This window comes from Aquarana catesbeiana, linkage group LG01 (genome assembly GCF_042186555.1).
Source record: "Aquarana catesbeiana isolate 2022-GZ linkage group LG01, ASM4218655v1, whole genome shotgun sequence".
NCBI classification, from domain to species: Eukaryota; Metazoa; Chordata; class Amphibia; order Anura; family Ranidae; genus Aquarana; species Aquarana catesbeiana.
Genome location: NC_133324.1, coordinates 535,301,899 through 535,321,810, shown reverse-complemented (window position 1 = coordinate 535,321,810; position 19,912 = coordinate 535,301,899). Strand labels below are relative to the sequence as shown.

At 44.1% G+C, this 19,912-nt stretch overlaps 1 protein-coding gene across 4 annotated transcripts in view; it reads right to left on the bottom strand.

The window, feature by feature from the left end:
• Nucleotides 1–373: 373 nt before the first annotated feature.
• Nucleotides 374–19,912, bottom strand: part of HDGFL2 (HDGF like 2) — a 460,705-nt gene continuing 441,166 nt past the window's right edge. For 3 of the 4 annotated variants that reach the window (XM_073594787.1, XM_073594774.1, XM_073594769.1), the window contains 2 exons: nt 10,114–10,225; nt 374–1,609 (listed from right to left, as the gene is read on the bottom strand). In XM_073594787.1, the coding sequence (XP_073450888.1) occupies nt 1,549–1,609; nt 10,114–10,225 (173 nt within the window). In that variant the 3' untranslated portion in view covers nt 374–1,548. The remainder of the gene's footprint in view (nt 1,610–10,113; nt 10,226–19,912) is intronic. The other variant, XM_073594781.1, reaches the window with a different exon arrangement.

Below are 19,912 nucleotides of genomic sequence, written 5' to 3'. Positions count from 1 at the left end.
GGCAGCTGGGACTCTCTGGAGCAGTAGCACAGTCCTTCCCTCACTGCAACTAAGCACAGCGATAGCCTGCAGGCTGATCAGTACACCTCTTCTGGCAGAACAGATCCTCTGGCAGCATGTGGTCAGCAGCACATAACAGACAGCCCAGTGCTTCACTTTGCTTGAAATTTTGCTATTTATTAGCAAAGTCCTCACAGCATAATTCAGTGGCAGACCGTATTCAGTCCCAGAGTCCTATGCACTAGCTCTGAGGTTCACAGCAGTCTGCATGTGGTCCTAAGCTCACTAGCACACAGCCCAGAAAACAGCCTAGTCCAGCTATATTAATCATGGAATATGCACACAATCCTGTATTAAAAAGAAACTATTACGGTTATGAGATCAACCGTTTATTTTTTAATACAGAGTGCACTTACATCACAGGATACATGAATAATTACAGTCTTTCTACAGAGAGGGCACAATAGGAGCCGTTCACCTTCAAACACCATCTGACCGATACTTTCCACTTAGACAAGGGGTGGGAGGGAGAGAATTCACAACTCCAATTTATTCACTTGTGTGTTAAAACTTGTAGCATCGGCTCTTTAACAGCTTTTTTTCAGTAAGTAGATAAGGATAGTCGAGAAAACACAATTTCATTAATATACAATATTTCATACAAATTTGTTTTTGGAAATATTTTTTTAGTCTGAAGAAAGGAATATACAAAATCACAATAAATTTAAGAGTGGACACAGGAATCCATGTCTACAGTTAGTGTCTGTTTGACAGTGATACCTATAAACAGCACTTCTGATTCCATTTTAGTGGGATAAAAAATAAGCTTAAAGTACACCTAAAGGCATTATTTTTTAGTTTTGGATAGAGTAGAGAGGGATTAGACCCCTTGCCATGTTTTTATTGCTGTCTGAATCTCCAAAACTGTGTCACCATCTCCATTCATCCTGTTACTGTTATCACCTAAAGTGAAAAAAAAATCCCAAATGTTGGGTTGTCACAAGAACAGGAAGAGAGGGGACACTAGTTCTGGTGACAACCAGGAACTCCCTCACTTTGGAGGAAATCCCCTTCCTGTTTTGGCTATGGGGCAGGAAGTGAAAAGGAAATTACCCAATGTGACACAGATTTTTTTTTTTTACTATACCCAAAATGAAAAAAAAATGCTTTTAATTCTACTTTAGCCCTTTTTGTTGGTCTTTTTTTTAGCTTTATGATGTTAAAATGCAAAAAGTATAGTTTTAGGAAAACATTAACTATACCCAGCAATCTACTTTTCCAAGTGTTTTTAAAGGGGTAGTTTACAATAAATTAAACATACCTGCAGCAAAGCAGATTTATCTAAAGCTCGTGGAACCTTAAAAAAAGCTATACTCATATACAGGTAATTTATAAAAGCCATTTATCATTTAAATTCATGGTATCAGCAGCAGAAATAAAAGTTTAAACAAAAAACATATCAAAGTTAACCAATGTTGAATGTGATAAGTTAGATCCTCAGATTTTCCAGAACAGTGAAACCTGTGGCATTAACAGACAGTCACAGTATTAGGCTCTGCGGTTTGCCGAGATGGTGATGGTGTCCGTTGGCTCTTTTGGTGGTACCTCACTAAAGACAGAAAATAATTATATTATATATATATATATTTATAATATATTTGCGCACACACACACACAACAGGTTGTATAATATACAGCTTCTCTGAGTTGAACGTTCCACACACTACTTCCATTTCACAATAGCTCACAACCCCCCTGCCCCTACCCCTTACCTTCCATATGTCCTACTTATGGGTCTTACTGGCTAAAAAGATTGGAAATTTAAGTAAGAATAACCTGCTTCTACTGTGTGTAGCTTTTTTTTTTGGTAGGGGGAGGGCTCCCCAAACAGGAGAGCCAGAAGCTTTGCAAAGTGAAAGAGTATAGTAAAGTTGGCAGTTCTTCCATCCATCCAGTCAGCGATGTCATGTGGAATCCAGTTTGGCTGTGGTTAAGACATACAGTACTGTGCAAAGGTTTTGGGCAAGTGTGAAGAAATGCTGCAAAGTAAGAATTCTTCAAATTAATTTACAAAATGCTATGTGAGCAAATAGAAGAAAAATCTACAGTAAATCAAATCATTATTTGGTGTGACTATCCTTGGGCTTCATACTAGCATTAATTATGGATTTTGTAGGTTTACAAAATTTACAAGCTGTTGGGGGAAGTCCTGTCAATTAGGTTGCACAGTGCCACATGCGCCAAATCCAAATTCAAAAAGGTGTCTAAAAAGTGGCACGCTTGTGTAATAATTGTCCATCTACAAGTGGTACCCCTTTCTGAAAAAGGGTGACACCAAGTCCCAAACAATCTTGCCAATGCTCCCTATGTAGTCTGGGCAGTCACGGGGCTCCACACTATAATTTTCCTCGTAAATTAGGAAACTCCATGTATAGCCTGTTACCCTGTCACAGAGCTTATACATTTGACCCCATATCTGGCACTTGCTCGCTTGGGGAGAAACTGTTTGAAATCAAGGTGGCCAGAAAACTTAATCAGGGACTCATCTACACAGACAGCTTGTTCGGGCATATACAAGGCTGCAGATTTTTGGTTCAAGTGATTTACGAGGGGCTGAATTTTGGGGAGCCAATCATATTCAGGGTCACCCTGAGGACGACAGAGTTTATTGTCGTTGAAGTGCATAAACCGCATGATTTTCTGATATCTACTCCTGGTCATGGCACAGGTATTTGATGAGTTGGGTCAGTGGACCAATATGACTGCAACTCATTTTTTTTTTTTTTTAGTAACGCCCATGTTGAGGAATAGGCCCAGAAAAGTCTTACATTCAGAAACAGCAATACGTTTCCATGCAAATTGCCTGGCGAGGTTTGAATCTGGGTTTGCGGTGATAAATTGATTGGCAAATAAATGGCTTTGGTCCACAATAGATCTGTTCAGATCTTCTGTGAAAAACAGCTCATAAAAAAAACAAGGCGAGTTAAATCTGCTGTTTACACCCGAATTCCTTGTTGGGCAGTGAATGGAGGAAGTAGAATCTTTGGGCTCCCAATCAGTATTTACAAGCGCAATGGGAAGAACACTATGGGCCTGTCTTTGAATTCTTGGTGGCTGTGGGACACTTCTTGTGCTAGCCACCGCACCAGCTTGAACTGCACTTATTGTACTCGCCATGTCACCAAGTGTTACTGCAGTGCTGGTTTGGCTACGAACAGGATCTACTAGGCCGCTGGTGCTTGCCAGTTCACCAGAATGTAAAGCAGCACTAGTACTGGCACTCTGCTGCATATGAGAATCATCATGTGATTGCAGCACCTTAGCAACCAGGGATCGGGGTCGGGTACGCCTGACCTTAGCAGGGACCTCTACTCCGTCGTCAGAGCCATCTGTTAGGCTGCTCTCTACAGGTTAGTTTACTGAGCCTGATTCTGACAGTGAGGACTCCCCATCGCTTTCATCTGTCATGCTTCGTATCCTGTAGGCCGCTTCACTAGTGTACCTTTCCTTTGACATTTTGGCCAATAAATTTATAAGTACCTAGTGTGACTCACAGGTAAAAAAGCACCTGGTTGTCAAGGATGGTTTGAACCGCTCCAAATTAATTGTACCTGCTAGTACTAGCAGAGATCAGGCCCGACTCTGCCAACTCTGACACTGCACTTGTTGGGGGTGCAGGTGCTGGCAGGTGTCGGGGCTGATCCTAAAAACGCTGCATTTTTGGGAACACTATACTGTTGGGGACGCTAGTATATATCTGATCAAAGATATTGATCCATTCAGACTATACTAGTAATGGAGGTGTAATAGTGTGTGTGTGTGTCATGAATCTGCAGTATTTCATGCCCTGTCTGCTTACCTCTCTGGTCTGTATATCAGCCTTAGGGACTGTGCTCCGCAATCTTCTCTCAGCATAGCTTCACCCCAGCCTCCAACAGGAAACATTATTTTAACCCGCGCACTGCAAGCCAGCCTTGCCGAGCAACCATTGTGTGAAGGCTTCCCTGTATGATTCTTGCCGTGTGCTCTACGTTTGTTTCCCATGTACCAACCTTGGCTTGTTCTCCTGACCATCCGTCTGCTTTTTGCTCCGGCCTACAACTTGTCCTGACTATTCCTTGTGGCCCTGGACTACTGCTTCCTCTCCATCCACCAGAACCATCCATGAGCATGAGCTGGGAGACCCTGGGGGCCACGACCTGGAGTCAGCTGCAGCCAAGTCCATCCTCACCATCAGAGGCTCTGTTGAACACCTGCTGGTTCTTAGACTCCTCACCCTGAGGAATCAAATGCTCTAGCTCCCTGTTCAGGACCGTGGCTTCGACCCTGTGAAGCTGCTTCTCAGAATCATCGACCCTCAGCAGTCAGCTGTTGGGTCCACGACCTCCGCGGTGCGCTCTTACTCACTTGGCCTCGCAGGTGACCTGACAGTGTGTTAGTGTTACAGGCAATAAAAGGGTTGAAATGTATTAGTGAATATGTGACGGGCAATCTGACGCTGTCTGGGATTGACGCGAACGCCATCTGGCGTCACCCGTGACATTAATACAGTGATCAGAAAAAAGATCTGTACACTGTACTAATGACACGGACAGGGCAGTAAAAGGGTTAAATGGGGCGATCAGGGAGTAAAAACTTTATTAGGGAATGTATAGCGGGTACCCTGACCCTAACTGGGACTGACGCTAACTGCTGCTTACGCTATCTAGTGTCATCAGTGACACTAATACAGTGATTAGTAAAAAAAATCTGTACACTGTACCTAATGACACCATGACAGGGAGTGTAGTGTTTGTAGTCACAGTAGATGTTATCTATTCTCACACTGGATCCGAAAAGGACTCCAGGGCAAATGATTTCATAATTTCCTGTGCCTGTGTAATGTAAACACAGGCACAGGAGGGTTCTGTGATTTGTCAGAATAAATCAGCAGGTCCATGCCATAAATCATTGGCCTGGACCTGAAGATTGATTGGTTCTGCATCGAATCAGAACAGCGCCAGGCCAGTGGGCGCACACGCCCCCCTGCCCGCAAAAGCGGATCACGTACAGGTACGTAATTTTGCGCAGAGAGGCCGCCATCCTGCAGTACATGTACGTGGGGCAGTCAGAATCCAGTTACACTTGGGTCCTGCTTTAATGTAAGGGAGACAAAGTTACTCCAAGTGGCGTGGCCTGAGTATCTTGCAATCCTTCAGCACAGCGAGTGTTTAGCTGAATTTTTGCTGCAGCTCCTCGGTGCCTGGTTTTTGCCATTGCTATTAGTGAGGGTGCGAAGAAGGGAGGAAGTGGGATCCGCAGCAACCCAAGTGTCAACTGTCCTCTAGCAAAGTCCTTGTAGCAAAAGGGCAGAAATACCTTATAAGGACTCAGAGTAGAAGTGGTGGTAAAAGTGTAACCTATGATGACAACACCTAGTCATTCGCTAAGCTCTGGCTGGTGGAATTTTTACTACCAAGTTGGAAAAATGTAAACAGCCGATAAGTCAATTAATTCAAGCACATTCCTGGCTGTACAAAGTGAATGCTACTCAGGGGAAACTTAAATAACTGTATTGCAAGTTATGGAGATACGCACTGTAAAGCTACAGTACCAGTCCAATAAGTAGGATGAACTTTTATTACCTTTCCATGTCAATGGTTCCTATTATGGGTCCAGGGTTTGCCTGTAATAGTGGGCATACCCCAAGGGGGGTGTTCAGGGTCTGGAACTACAGCCCTGGACTCGTATAGCAGCCTGTGGCTAACTTGTTGCACTCAGTGCCAAGGTGGGCAAATCAGGATCCAGTGCCCAAAGCAACATAGGCTGACCCTACACATGGGGTCAAGGTACAGTTGACTGAGGAATACGAACTAAAGAAAACTGGTTAAGCAAAGAAAACCTCAATATAGGGAAGAACATCACTTAAGCACAGAAGCAAATAACTGTGGACAAAGTGAGTGGGGGTAATACGAATTTGCCTGGGGGTTGTGCTTAGAAAAAACTTTGCCAGTGTCCAACCACCTGAAGGGAGCAGCCTATAACCCAGTGTCTATGAATATCCAGTCTAATATTAAGATTAACATAAAATAGTGCTAAATGGTAAACATTTATGAACTCACTCTCTCTCTCTCTTTATATATATATATATATATATATATATATATACACACACACACACACACACACACATATACATACATACAGAAATTGTGAAATTTTGGCAATTATATTGAAAATATGACTAATCATGCCAAAACTGTCTTTTATTTAAGGATAGTGATCACATGAATACATACATACACACACACCACAGATACATACATAGTATACAAAGATTAAAATTAAACCACACTATGGGACTTAATGCTATGCTATAGTAACAAATACATAATACCATGGTACAAAAAATACATTGCTTGGGTTTTCATGAAGATTCTTTGGCTTGAAAACTTGCAGTAACTGAAGAAAGTAGGTTGGAACTTTGTTTTTATTTTTGTTACATGTGTTTCAGGTCAGTGACTCAAGGCAAAGATGTGGAAAAAACTGATGAATTTTGACTTACCTTTACATTCCATAACTTAGAGGATGTGCACAGGACAAAAGCAACATACCCATACATCATGTGTTATAGTCTAGTAGCTTCAGGTAATTGGGCACCATCATGCTTTTGAGTACATTCTCCCCCCCCCGGGGCACCTCCCCTATAACCTTACCACACTCTGAGGCCCCTTTCCCAGGAATGGTCCGCATGTCCATTTTTCAGGTGGATCTGATTGAGCCACCCATTGACTTCTTATGGGGAGAAGGGTGTTAGAGTATAGTTGTCCCGTGATACCCGTCTGCCATCCGTTCCAACAAGATCCGCTCAAAACAGATGTATGGTGATCCGATCCGCTGGAGAATGGCGAACGTATCAGATGAAAACGGACAGGCGGTCCGTTTTCATTCGATCTCCCCATAGAGGAGAGCAGGGCTCTCACAGGTCTGTCTCAGCACAGTGAACAGAGAGCGACCAGTAATCTGCCTGCTCAGTGGGGATCGCTCTGGGGATTTGCCCTGTGTGAAAGGGCCCCAAGTCCTCAGTTTTGTAGCAAGCAATACAGAGTAACAAGGAGGGTTTTGGGAGACTGGCCTGTGTCCTGTACACTAAAATATGGAATTTACAGGCAAGTTAAAATTCTTGTGACCTTAATTGTACAGTTCAGAATGCACACAGCTTCTTTATACACTATGGGCTGTCCCCAAGCAATGAATACAGGAGTGGGATACCTAAGCAAACAGAATTGTGCCAACAGGCCTAAAAACAGCAGGGATAAAGACCCAGCTTCAGAGTACTGTGGTAAGAACCTTGCAGCTGAAAGCTGCATGCGCAGAAAATTCTACCTCCACCTGGTAAAACTTTGAAAAAGTGTGAACAGCAGACCAGGTAGTGGCCTTACAGAATTGGGTGACAGACTTGGTGTCTGGAGGCCCAAGATATTCCAACAGGTGGTGTTTGGCACGTAAGAGCGCAGGAGGAGATTTTTGGCTATTGAGCATGAACTCTAGTAATCAAATTCCACTGTGTAATGGTGGATTTTAAAAGCAGGGTCCCGAGCAAGGAACAAACAGGGAATCTGTTTGTCTAGGTACACTCTAATGGCTATGTGCAGGCAATGTAGAGACTCTTCCTTTGAATGCTTAGGAGCAGGGCACATGTCCTCATTGAGTTGGAGCGCTGAAACCACCTTTGGAAGATGGTCTAGTACTGCTAATACAACCAAATCATTGTAAAGTATGAGGATGGGCTCTCAACAAAAAAAAGGGCCATCAGTTTAGAGACCCACCTGACAGACATGTCGACCACCAGAAAAGCTACTTTGCTGGCAAGACTCTCCAGGGGGAATATTCTTGATGAGTACAAAGGCTGGTTTTTGGAAGGCAGAGAGAACCCGAAGGGGGCTCGATGTGAGAAGCACCTTGAATAAAGGATTTTATAAGGGAATGCAGAGCCAAAGGCCTTTGGAAATGCAAGAATAAAGCTGAACTATTATTTGTCCTTTCAGGGAGACAAGAGCTAGGGTCTAGTTCAGACCGGTTTGTTGGAAGGACAGAATGTGAGGCACAGCTGGGATTGAACTGACTGCGCTCACACCAAGCAAATTTATACTGCATTTTCCAGGCACAATAAAAATCTTTCAGAAGTAGCTTTTCTTGCTTTCAGCAAGGTATGAATCACACACCAGGAAACTCTTCTATCCTCTAAGACCTGGGTTTCAACAGCTATGTCCAACACCTACAGACACTAGGAAAAAAATGAAAACTCATGGAGTATGATAGGGCCATGGCCATAGCATGAGGGGTCGCAGGGGTCACATTTGCGACCTCGCTTCTAGGAGGCCCGTGCGGTTCCCTTCTGTCATATTAGCATGCTGTATTTTCCCCACAAAATCCCGGAGACAAAGTCCAGCTCTGATTCGCCTTGTGTCCCATAGCTGAGCTCTGTACTCCAGTACTCAGCTTCCATCTCGCCTTCTTCCCAGTCAACACCCCTCCTCAGCTCTCATTGGCTGGGGAGAAGGCTGCTGTGCTGTGAACCATGTTTTTGTGGAAAGGAGTGGAAGACTGAAAGCAGCCCGGGAAGGTGAAGCGTGGCACTGTGATGCTGTCTAGCTGACAATAGCGGGGACAGTGAACTCAGCTGCCTGTCACACTGAGTGAGGCAGGAGAAGGAGGAGAGCAAGTGCAATCCTGGCACAATAAATTGCGCTGCAATTGTAGCAAACCGCATTGGCGAAAAGAAGCTGCTGCTCCTTTTTGAGCAACAAGCTTTGCGCAGTTTGAAAGCGATTGCAGCACAATTTATCGTGCCATTGAAAATCAACGGCACCTGAGCATGTGTGATTTGTCAGTTTTGCCTGGTTGGGCAGAACCGCTGTGAATCAAAACGCCTTGATGTGAATGGAGCCCGACAGAAAAGTTAATAAAAGAACCCCATAACACCACTTGAGGGGCCCCCAAGGGGCTGCAGACTCCAGGGGCTAAATATTTTTTGTGTCAACTTGAGCAGCAATAGAAGAGGGGGGTCTGGGTGGGGTAATCTGGCAGGGGCCATGCCATTACTAGGATGGTGGGGGCATGTGTTATTACAAGGAGGGGGGCACCTAACATTAGCTGGAGGTGGGGACATCTGTCATTGCTTGGAGGGGTAGAGCATGTGTCTTACCAGGAGGGGGAGAACCCCCTTAAATACCTTGGTGGGGGGAATTTGATTTGTCAACATGAGCAATAGAAGAGGGGGGTCTGGGTGGGCTAATCTGGCATTACCTGCAGGGGCCATTTCATTACTAGGATGGTGGGGGAAGGGGGGGCATGACCCCCTCCTTATAATGTGTCATTAAAAGGAGGGGGGCACCTATAATTACCTGGAGGTGGGGGACATCTGTCATTACTTGGAGGGGTAAAGCATGCGTCTTACCAGGAGGGGGGCGAACCTCTGTTAATACGTTGGTGGCGAGGAATTTGATTTGTTACAACTTTGGGGGGAGAAATGTATCATTACCAAGAGGAGGGATACAGGGTTGTCAACCACCAGAATTCCCCTTTCCAGTGCAAGGGGGAACTATCTCAAAATTGGACATTTACTACAAAATCTTTTGAATTACTCTCTCAATATGTAAATAAATATCTGAAAACTCTTTAACCACTTGGAATATCTTGGTGCATAATGTGAGTATCTTTGGTGGAAGTGGCGGATGGTAATGGGGGGCACCGGGTCAACTTTTGCATTGGGGCTCACAATCTTCAAGCTACGCCTCTGGGTAGGGCTACAGGGGAGGCTCCCCAGGATGGGGGTGGGGTGTCCTCAAAACTTTGCCAGCGTCCAATAATCACGAGCCTATAACCCATAGTGTATGAATAAGTTGTGCATGTCTTCTACTGTACGAATAAGTTCACTTTTGTTTAGCAGTGGCAGATTAGTGTACAGAAATATAGGTCTATGAACCAGGCAGATATCGCTTTTAGCAGAAAGTACCTTGGCCACAAAACATTCACCATACACTTTTTACCATAGTCAGTCGGTCAATCAGGTGTGTAGAGGTACACAAGTACCTATATATATTAGTGTGAGGTTAGTGCTTGCATACTGACCAGCTGTGTTGATCATCACAAGAATCCTGGATGGCAGTGGAAATCTTTTCCTCCTCTCCTTCCCTAACCGCAAGAGTGTTTTGTGAAACAGAGTCTCCATTGAGAGAAGAAGCTGAACATTAAAAAAAAAAAAAAAAAAAAAAAAAAAAAAATGATAAATAAGTATCAAAATTCCCCCTTCCATTTGCTGCATTTCCCTTGCCATGTGGAATGATGGTAATGTGATAAATTGCAAACAAATCATGCATGTGATCAGAAATGATCTGTACCAGAGTCTAAAGTCTATTAGCCTAACACACTAGTGCAGTACGATTTTTATCTCATTTTGCTGCTGACCTGCAGAAAAAATAAAATAAAAAATGTTACACTTACCAGTAACGTCTTTTACTGGAGTCTTTCAGGACAGCCACCTTCAGAGACCCTGGCTCCTCCCTTCCCCAGGAAACACAGCGTCAGCCATTTTCAAAAGCAACTTCCCCCTGTTGGTTCTTCAGTTTTTAAAGAGCACCTCCAGGCCAGTTGGGGAGACACAATAACGCACAATAAACGAGTTCTGCAGTTCTTGTGTTGAGGCCCCCCTCAAGAACCTTATATATTCGGGTGGATAACAGGTGCTGTCCTGAAAGACTCCAGGAAAAGACGTTACCGGTAAGTGTAACTTTAGTTTTTCTCACCGCTTGAGAGGATAAACAAGCACTTACCATTTAGGGTGGGACGACGGCCTGCAAGACCTTTCGACCAAAGGACTGCTCTTTTGCCGACACCAGGTCCACCCTGTAATGTTTCACAAAGGTGGTGAAACTGGACCACATTACCGTTCTACAGATTCTCTGGCATCGCTCCAGCCCTTTCCACCTGTGAAGCTGCCAAAGCTCTTGTGAAGTGTGACTTGATACTTACGGTAACCTCCTTTACTGCTAAGATGTCGAGGCCCTATATCCCTTACCAGGAGGTGGGTAAGGGATATAGGGAGGCTCAGCAAAATAAAATAAATAATAAACTTAAATTCCCTCTCTCCTGAGGGGTTAGCACAAAAAGTGGGCAAAACTATCTCCTGGCTTCTGTGGAACTTTGAACCCACATTTGGCAAAAATGCCGGGTCCATTTTAAAGACTTAAAAACAACAAAAAAGGGGGTCTAATAGACAAAGCTTCCAGCTTGCTGACCCTCCTGGCGGTCGTTATTGCCACCAAAAAAAAAAAATGGTCTTAAGCGTCAGTAGTTTTAACCAACATCCTTCTAGAGGTTCGAAGGGGGCCCCCATGAGGGCCTGCAAAACTAAGGATAGGTCCCACTTAGGGAAATCTGGACCCTGAACAGGCCTATAATCATCCAAGGATTGGAGTCTAGCATTTTTTTTCAAAAAGTGCTGTAGCCTGACTTCTTAATGTGCTCAGGGCTAACCCTTTGTTCACTCCGCATTGCAAAAACTCCAGGACTGCGATGGGACTCTTAACACCGGTCATTAAAGCGTCTCCAGACTTTCCGGTATATCAGGCGTGTCTCCTTCCTGCTACCAAGCAGAGTGGACACCAGCCTCTCTGAAAACCCTTTAGATTTTAGCAAGTCCTCCTCAGTAGCCAGGCAGAGAGGTTCCACCATTCCACCTGGGAACAAAATACCAGGCCCTGCGAGAGAAGGTCCACCCGGGCTGGCAACAGCCATGGGGGTTCCGCCGCTAGTTGTCTCAGAACCGAGAACCAAGGCTTTCTGGGCCAGTGTGGTGCCACCAGGATCAGGGAGGTATTCTCTACCTGAAATTTTCTCAGAACCGCTGGCAGCAAGGCTGGTGGGGGGAGGGCATAGCACCTTGAAAAGTGCCAACTCTGCATCAGGGCATCTACCCCAAGGGCACCCTCCTACCTGTTTTAGGGAGAACAGAGGTGCTTTCGCGTTTTCCTTTGATGCGAAAAGGTCCACATCCGGGAGCCCCCATCTCATGGCTATGAGATTGAAGATCTCCCGGTTTAGGACCCAATCGCTCTCCCTCTGAGCTCTCCTGCTGAGGAAGTCCGCCACTGCATTCTTTTCCCCTTTTAAATGAACCGCTGAGAGGGACAGTGCATTGTCCTCTGCCCAAGCCAGGACCACTGTTGCCAAGGCCAGAAGGACTCCGCTCCTCGTTCCACCTTGTTTATCTATGCGACTGCCAAGGAGTTGTCTGACCGTACCTGTAGGTGGTGGCCCTGAAGCGCTCTCTGGAAGGCAATAAGTGCTAAGGACACTGCCTTCAGTTCTTTCCAGTTGGGCGATCTTTTGACCGCTTCGTCCTCCCAGGTGCCTGTTGTATATGTTGTAATATGTTCACCGATTTATGTGGGACATTATTATATGTATGTACACATACAGTCAATATTGACCAGGCCAGAATTCAATTGACAATGGTTGATTTGTCCAAGTCAACTGAATTTTAACATATCAAGGGGACAGCTGAATACTCTTTGATGTGTTGATCTTAGGCAAGTCTACCTAGGTGTGTGAGGTGAGGTATGGTCTGGAAACCTAATTGAACATTTCAAAGGGTACATTGTTTAAAGGACCATAGAAGAAGTATTTATTGATGGTAATTAGACTTGAGGGGGTAACAATAAGATCATAGAGTATTTTGGGTTGACCTAGCAGAAACTCCCTCCTAGCGGACTAGTATTTCATAGAGGACATTCAAGCTGGCATTTAGTTTTAAGTATAGGCTTGTCTGTGCATTAAGACACAGACCTAAGAAATGGGATTCTGAATGATATACTCTGCTGGATATTTTTGTCATCTGTGGACTTTGTTCTGTGTTGGAAGTCAATAAAGTGCTTCTCTCTGGAAGAATTGGGTTGCTGCGGAAGAGTACTTACAAATTAATTATCATACCCACTCTCTACCTGCACTACATATTATTAAATCACTACATTGGTGCCGTTCAAGTGACCAGAAGAGCATTTTCGGACTTAGTAACAGAAGTCGGTGGTGACAACAATCCTGTGAGGTGGACAGAAGTCTGATGAAGAACCAAGAGCTGTGCTGTGACTCTAATGTCTGGTTGTGACATAAGAGAGTCTGATCTACAAAATTAAACAAGTTGGGAACCCCGGAATTATTCTCTGGAGACTGGAAACAACAAAAAAAGGACTGTCGTGTACCAGAAGACCTGAACTGGAAGCTGAAGGAGTAACTAATGCGGTGAGTAAAATATTCCTTTTTTTTTAATTATTAGTAATATAGTCAAAATGCTTACTCAGTGTGAAGCTAGTGTCAGTTCTGATAACGTTAACAGATGGGTATTAAAATGTATTAAGCGCCATGGCGGTCCTTATGAAATTCCAGAAAAATGTAAGCAGACATGGACGATGATGAAGGAATTTTTAGAGAAAAATGTTTGATAGCAAAATTTCAGAAAGTAAAAGAAAAGGTTGTATTATACAGGGCTTATTATCTTGCTGTTTAACAATGGAAAGTTCTTTGAAGGGTAAGGTTGAGGAAATTACCCAGTTACAGAATGCAGTTGATAATAGCAACAATGTTTGTGAGAGGTTACAAAACCAGACACCGAGACAGTAAATTTAAAATGGCATGCAGTTACCACTGGGGGAGCTTTGCTTGAGAAATCTAAACGTTGTGATGAATTATCAGAGGAAAATGAGAGATTAAAATTAAGAATTATGGAATTAGAGAAGAGATCTCAGGAATGCAGATATGCATCAAATCTTGGATTCCGCAGTCTGCAGCAAAATACAGACACAAACTTTCTTTCAAATGAAACAGAACCTCATATTAACTCTGATAATTCATTACCAGCTGCCCCCACTGTGACTACCAAAGTTTACAACAATAATAATAATACAGGTGAAGTTCGACTTGTAATGAAGCCTTTGAAACCAAAAGAATTAGACGCAATTCTTAAAGAAATAGGAATGGTTCCATACTATGATTTAAACAGATTTTTAACCACTTCAGCCCCGGAAGGATTTACCCCCTTCCTGACCAGAGCACTTTTTACAATTTGGCACTGCGTCGCTTTAACTGCTAATTGCGCGGTCATGCAATGCTGTAACCAAACGAAATTTGCGTCCTTTTCTTCCCACAAATAGAGCTTTCTTTTGATGGTATTTGATCACCTCTGCCGTTTTTATTTTTTGCGCTATACACGGAAAAAGACCGAAAATTTTGAAAAAAAATGATATTTTCTACTTTTTGTTCTAAAAAAAATCCAATAAACTCAATTTTAGTCATACATTTAGGCCAAAATGTATTTGGCCACATGTCTTTGGTAAAAAAAATGTCAATAAGTGTATATTTATTGGTTTGCGCAAAAGTTATAGCGCCTACAAACTAGGGTACATTTTCTGGAATTTACACAGTCTTTAATTTATGACTGCCTATGTCATTTCTTGAGGTGCTAAAATGACAGGGCAGTACAAAACCCCCACAAATGACCCCATTTTGGAAAGTAGACACCCCAAGGAAATTGCTGAGAGGCATGTTGAGCCCATTGAATATTCATTTTTTTTGTCCCAAGTGATTGAATAATGAAAAAAAAAAAAAAAAAAAATTACAAAAAGTTGTCACTAAATGATATATTGCTCACACAAGCCATGGGCATATGTGGAATTGCACCCCAAAATACATTTAGCTGCTTCTCCTGAGTATGGGGATACCACATGTGTGGGACTTTTTGGGAGCCTAGCCGCATACGGGGCCCCGAAAACCAATCACTGCCTTCAGGATTTCTAAGGGCGTACATTTTTGATTTTACTCCTCACTACCTATCACAGTTTTGAAGGCCATAAAATGCCCAGATGGCACAAACCCCCCCCAAATGACCCCATTTTGGAAAGTAGACACCCCAAGCTATTTGCTGAGAGGCATGTTGAGTCCATGGAATATTTTATATTTTGACACAAGTTGCGGGAAAGTGACAATTTATTTATTTATTTTTTTTTTGCACAAAGTTGTCACTAAATGATATATTGCTCACACAGGTCATGGGCATATGTGGAATTGCACCCCAAAATACATTCTGCTGCTTCTCTTGAGTACGGGGATACCACATGTGTGGGACTTTTTAGGAGCCTAGCCGCGTACGGGACCCCGAAAACCAATCACCGCCTTCAGGATTTCTAAGGGTGTACATTTTTGATTTCACTCTTCACTGCCTATCACAGTTTCGGAGGCCATGGAATGCCCAGGTGGCACAACCCCCCCCCAAATGACCCCATTTTGGAAAGTAGACACCCCAAGCTATTTGCTGAGAGGCATGGTGAGTATTTTGCAGCTCTCATTTGTTTTTGAAAATGAAGAAAGACAAAAAAAAAAATTTTTTTTTTCTTTTTTTAATTTTCAAAACTTTGTGACAAAAAGTGAGGTCTGCAAAATACTCACTATACCTCTCAGCAAATAGCTTGGGGTGTCTACTTTCCAAAATGGGGTCATTTGGGGGGGGTTTGTGCCACCTGGGCATTCCATGGCCTCCGAGACTGTGATAGGCAGTGAAGAGTGAAATCAAAAATTTACGCCCTTAGAAAGCCTGAAGGCGGTGCTTGGTTTTCGGGGTCCCATACGTGGCTAGGCTCCCAAAAAGTCTCACACATGTGGTATCCCCGTACTCAGGAGAAGCAACAGAATGTATTTTGGGGTGTAATTTCACATATTCCCATTGCATGTTTGAGCAATATATCATTTAGTGACAACTTTGTGCAAAAAAAAAAAAAAAAAATAATAATTTGTCTCTTTCCCGCAACTTGTGTCACAATATAAAATATTCCATGGACTCGACATGCCTCTCAGCAAATAGCTTGGGGTGTCTACTTTCCAAAATGGGGTCATTTGGGGGGGGGGTTTGAACTGTCCTGGCATTTTATGCACAACATTTAGAAGCTTATGTCACACATCACCCACTCTTCTAACCACTTGAAGACAAAGCCCTTTCTGACACTTTTTGATTACATGAAAAAATTATTTTTTTTTGCAAGAAAATTACTTTGAACCCCCACACATTATATATTTTTTTAAAGCAAATGCCCTACAGATTAAAATGGTGGGTGTTTAATTTTTTTTTTTCACACAGTATTTGCGCAGCGATTTTTCAAACGCATTTTTTGGGGAAAAAACACACTTTTTTACATTTTAATGCACTAAAACACACTATATTGCCCAAATGTTTGATGAAATAAAAAAGATGATCTTAGGCCGAGTACATGGATACCAAACATGACATGCTTTACAATTGCGCACAAACGTGCAGTGACAACAAAATAAATACATTTTTAAAAGCCTTTAAAAGCCTTTACAGGTTACCACTTTAGATTTACAGAGGAGGTCTACTGCTAAAATTACTGCCCTCGATCTGACCGTCGCGGTGATACCTCACATGCATGGTGCAATTGCTGTTTACATTTGATGCCAGACCGACGCTTGCGTTCGCCTTAGCGCGAGAGCAGGGGGGACAGGGGTGCTTTTTTTTTTTTTTTTTTTTTTTTTCTTTATTATTTTTTTGCTTTTTTATCTTATTTTAAAACTGTTCCTTTCATTTTTTTTTTTTTTTAATCATTTTTATTGTTATCTCAGGGAATGTAAATATCCCCTATGATAGCAATAGGTAGTGACAGGTACTCTTTTTTTGAAAAAATTGGGGTCTATTAGACCCTAGATTTCTCCTCTGCCCTCAAAGCATCTGACCACACCAAGATAGGTATGATAAAATGCTTTCCCAATTTCCCAATGGCGCTATTTACATCCGGCGAAATCTAAGTCATAAAATGCTGGTAGCTTCCGGTTTCTTAGGCCATAGAGATGTTTGGAGCCACTCTGCTCTCTGATCAGCTCTATGGTCAGCTGGCTGAATCACCGGCTGCATTCTCAGGTTCCCTGTTGAGACAGGAGAGCCAGAGAAAAACACGGAAGACGGTGGGGGGCATTCTCTCCCACTGCTTGTAAAAGCAGTCTAGAGGCTAATTAGCCGCTAGGATTGCTTCTACATGAAAGCCGACCGCTGGCTGAAAAGAATGATACCAAGATGATACCTAAACCTGCAAGCATCATTCTGGTATAACCACTCAAAGTCGTGAATGCTGTACCTGAAGACAAAAAAATGGTTAACAATAAAGCACAGTAAACGGTAAAGTATAAATAATTACATACCTGAAAAACAAACATGATAAAACATAATAACAATAAAACATTGCAGAATAGAATACAGTAAAAAAGAGCAGAACAATAGAGAGAGAATAGAGAGAGAACAATAAAACGACAACTATTATTTTTTATTTTATATTTTTGTTTGTGTTTTTTTTTTTTTACACTTTTTTTGTAACTGTAACTTTTATAACTGTAACCGGTTCCAGGTTCGGGTCTCTCAAAATGCGATGGCATCTTGGGAGACCCTGTGAAAGTGTGCCTAGTCTGTGGAATGCTGTACCCTACGCTAATACTCAACTAATGAATGGTAGCATTCAAAACATTCACCAATGCAAAGACCAGGATTGTCAGGACAGGAGGGACAATAATAGCGGGTGTCACGCCTATATCCGCGCTTGCTGCAGACACAACATCTTTTTTGGGGGGGTTCGTTGGGTAGGGGTACTCGGGAGGACATAAAAATGCCTCTCATGCAGCCGACTGCATTTGGTTGGGGATGTGAATGGGGGAAGTACGGGCGCTGCAGAAGTGGTGGGTTCCCAATTAGGATTGGCGAATGCACCAGGAAGGGCACTATGGGCACGACGGGCCTGTGTTTGTCTTCTTGGTGGCAGCGGGACACTACTTGTGCTTGCCACCTCACCAGCTTGAACTGCACTTATGGGACTCGCCACGTCACCAAGTGTTACTGCAGTGCTGGTTTGACTACGACCGGGGTGTACTAGGCCGCTGGCGCTTGCCAGTTCACCAAAACGCTACCAAAAAAACTGTTAGCGATCGCAGGGATCAGGCCTGACTCTGCGAACGCTGCAGTTATGCATTTAGTGTTTTGTAGGTGACAGTGATCGATCGATACTGCACTTGGGTGGGCTGGGCTGGGCCGGGCGGAGGGGCAAAACGCAGGTGCTAGCAGGTATCTGGGCTGATCCCGCTAACACTGCGTTTTTGGGAACCCTAAACTGCTGGGGACGCTAGTATAGATCTGATCGGATCAGATATTGATCAGTTCAGATACTATACCACTAAGGGAGGTGTACAGTGCGTGCGTGGGTGTTAGCGCTACTGGCACTAACCTGACGCTGCCTGGGGCTGGTGCTTGCCAGTTCACCAAAACGCTACAAAAAAAACTGTTAGCGATCGCAGGGATCAGGCCTGACTCTGCGAACGCTGCAGTTATGCGTTTAGTGTTTTGTAAGTGACAGTGATCGATCGATACTGCACTTGGGTGGGCTGGGCTGGGCCGGGCGGAGGGGTAAAACGCAGTTGCTAGCAGGTATCTGGGTTGATCCCGCTAACACTGCGTTTTTGGGAACCCTAAACTGCTGGGGACGCTAGTATAGATCTGATCGGATCAGATATTGATGCGTTCAGATACTATACCACTAAGGGAGGTGTACGGTGCGTGGGTGTTAGCGGTACTGGCACTAACCTGACGCTGCCTGGGGCTGGTGCTTGCCATTTCACCAAAATGCTACCAAAAAAACTGTTAGCGATCGCAGGGATCAGGCCTGACTCTGCGAATGCTGCAGTTATGCGTTTAGTGTTTTGTAAGTGACAGTGATCGATCGATACTGCACTTGGGTGGGCTGGGCCGAGCTGGGCGGAGGGGCAAAACGCAGGTGCTAGCAGGTATCTGGGCTGATCCCGCTAACACTGTGTTTTTGGGAACCCTAAACTGCTGGGGACGCTAGTATAGATCTGATCGGATCAGATATTGATCTGTACAGATACTATACCACTAAGGGAGGCGTATGCTGCGTGCGTGGGTGTTAGCGGTACTGGCGCTTATCTGACGCTGCCTGGGGCGACGCATATCACCGCCGGGCGATCAGGGGGCTAAATCTTTATTCGGTAATAAACGGCGGGTGCCCTGACATTATAAAAAATAAACAAACTAACCAGCGTCACCCGTAACGGTTATACAGTGATCAGTGGTGAAAGGGTTAACTAGGGGGCAATCAAGGGGTTAAAACATTTATTAGATAGTATATGGGGGTCCCTGTCGCTATAAAACTCTGACGGCGAACCTAAATATTTACGTCCCTAACTAGCATCACCAGCGACACTAATACAGCGATCAGAAAAATGATCGCTTAGCGACACTGGTGACAGGGGGTGATCAAGGGGTTAAAACTTTATTAGGGGGGGTTAGGGGGGTACCCTAGACCTACAGGGGGCCTAACACTCACTGCCCTGACACTGTAACTGTCACAAACTGACACCAATACAGTAATCAGAAAAAAAAAAAAAAAAAAAAAAAACCTGCTTGGTGTCAGTTTGTGACAGGGGGGGGGGGTGATTGGGGGGGGATCGGGGGGCGATCGGGGGGGGGATCGGGGTGTTTAGTGTGCCTGGCATGTTCTACTGTGTGTGTAGTGTGTTGGTGCACTTACATTGCAGTCTTCTCTCCTCGGCCCGGAACGGAAAATACCGAGCCGAGGAGAGATGACATCATTTCCTCTGCCTCTGTGTACAACACAGAGGCAGGGAAATGATCCCATTGGCTGAGAGCGATCGCGAGGGGGGGGCCACGAATGGATGGCCTCCCCCTCACCTCCGATCGCCGGGGGAGATTTGCCGACCGCCGCAGGCACCGGGGGGGGGTCCGATCGGACCCCCCACCCGCGGGCAGGCAAGGACGTACATACACGTCCTTTTGCCTGCCCGTGCCGCTCTG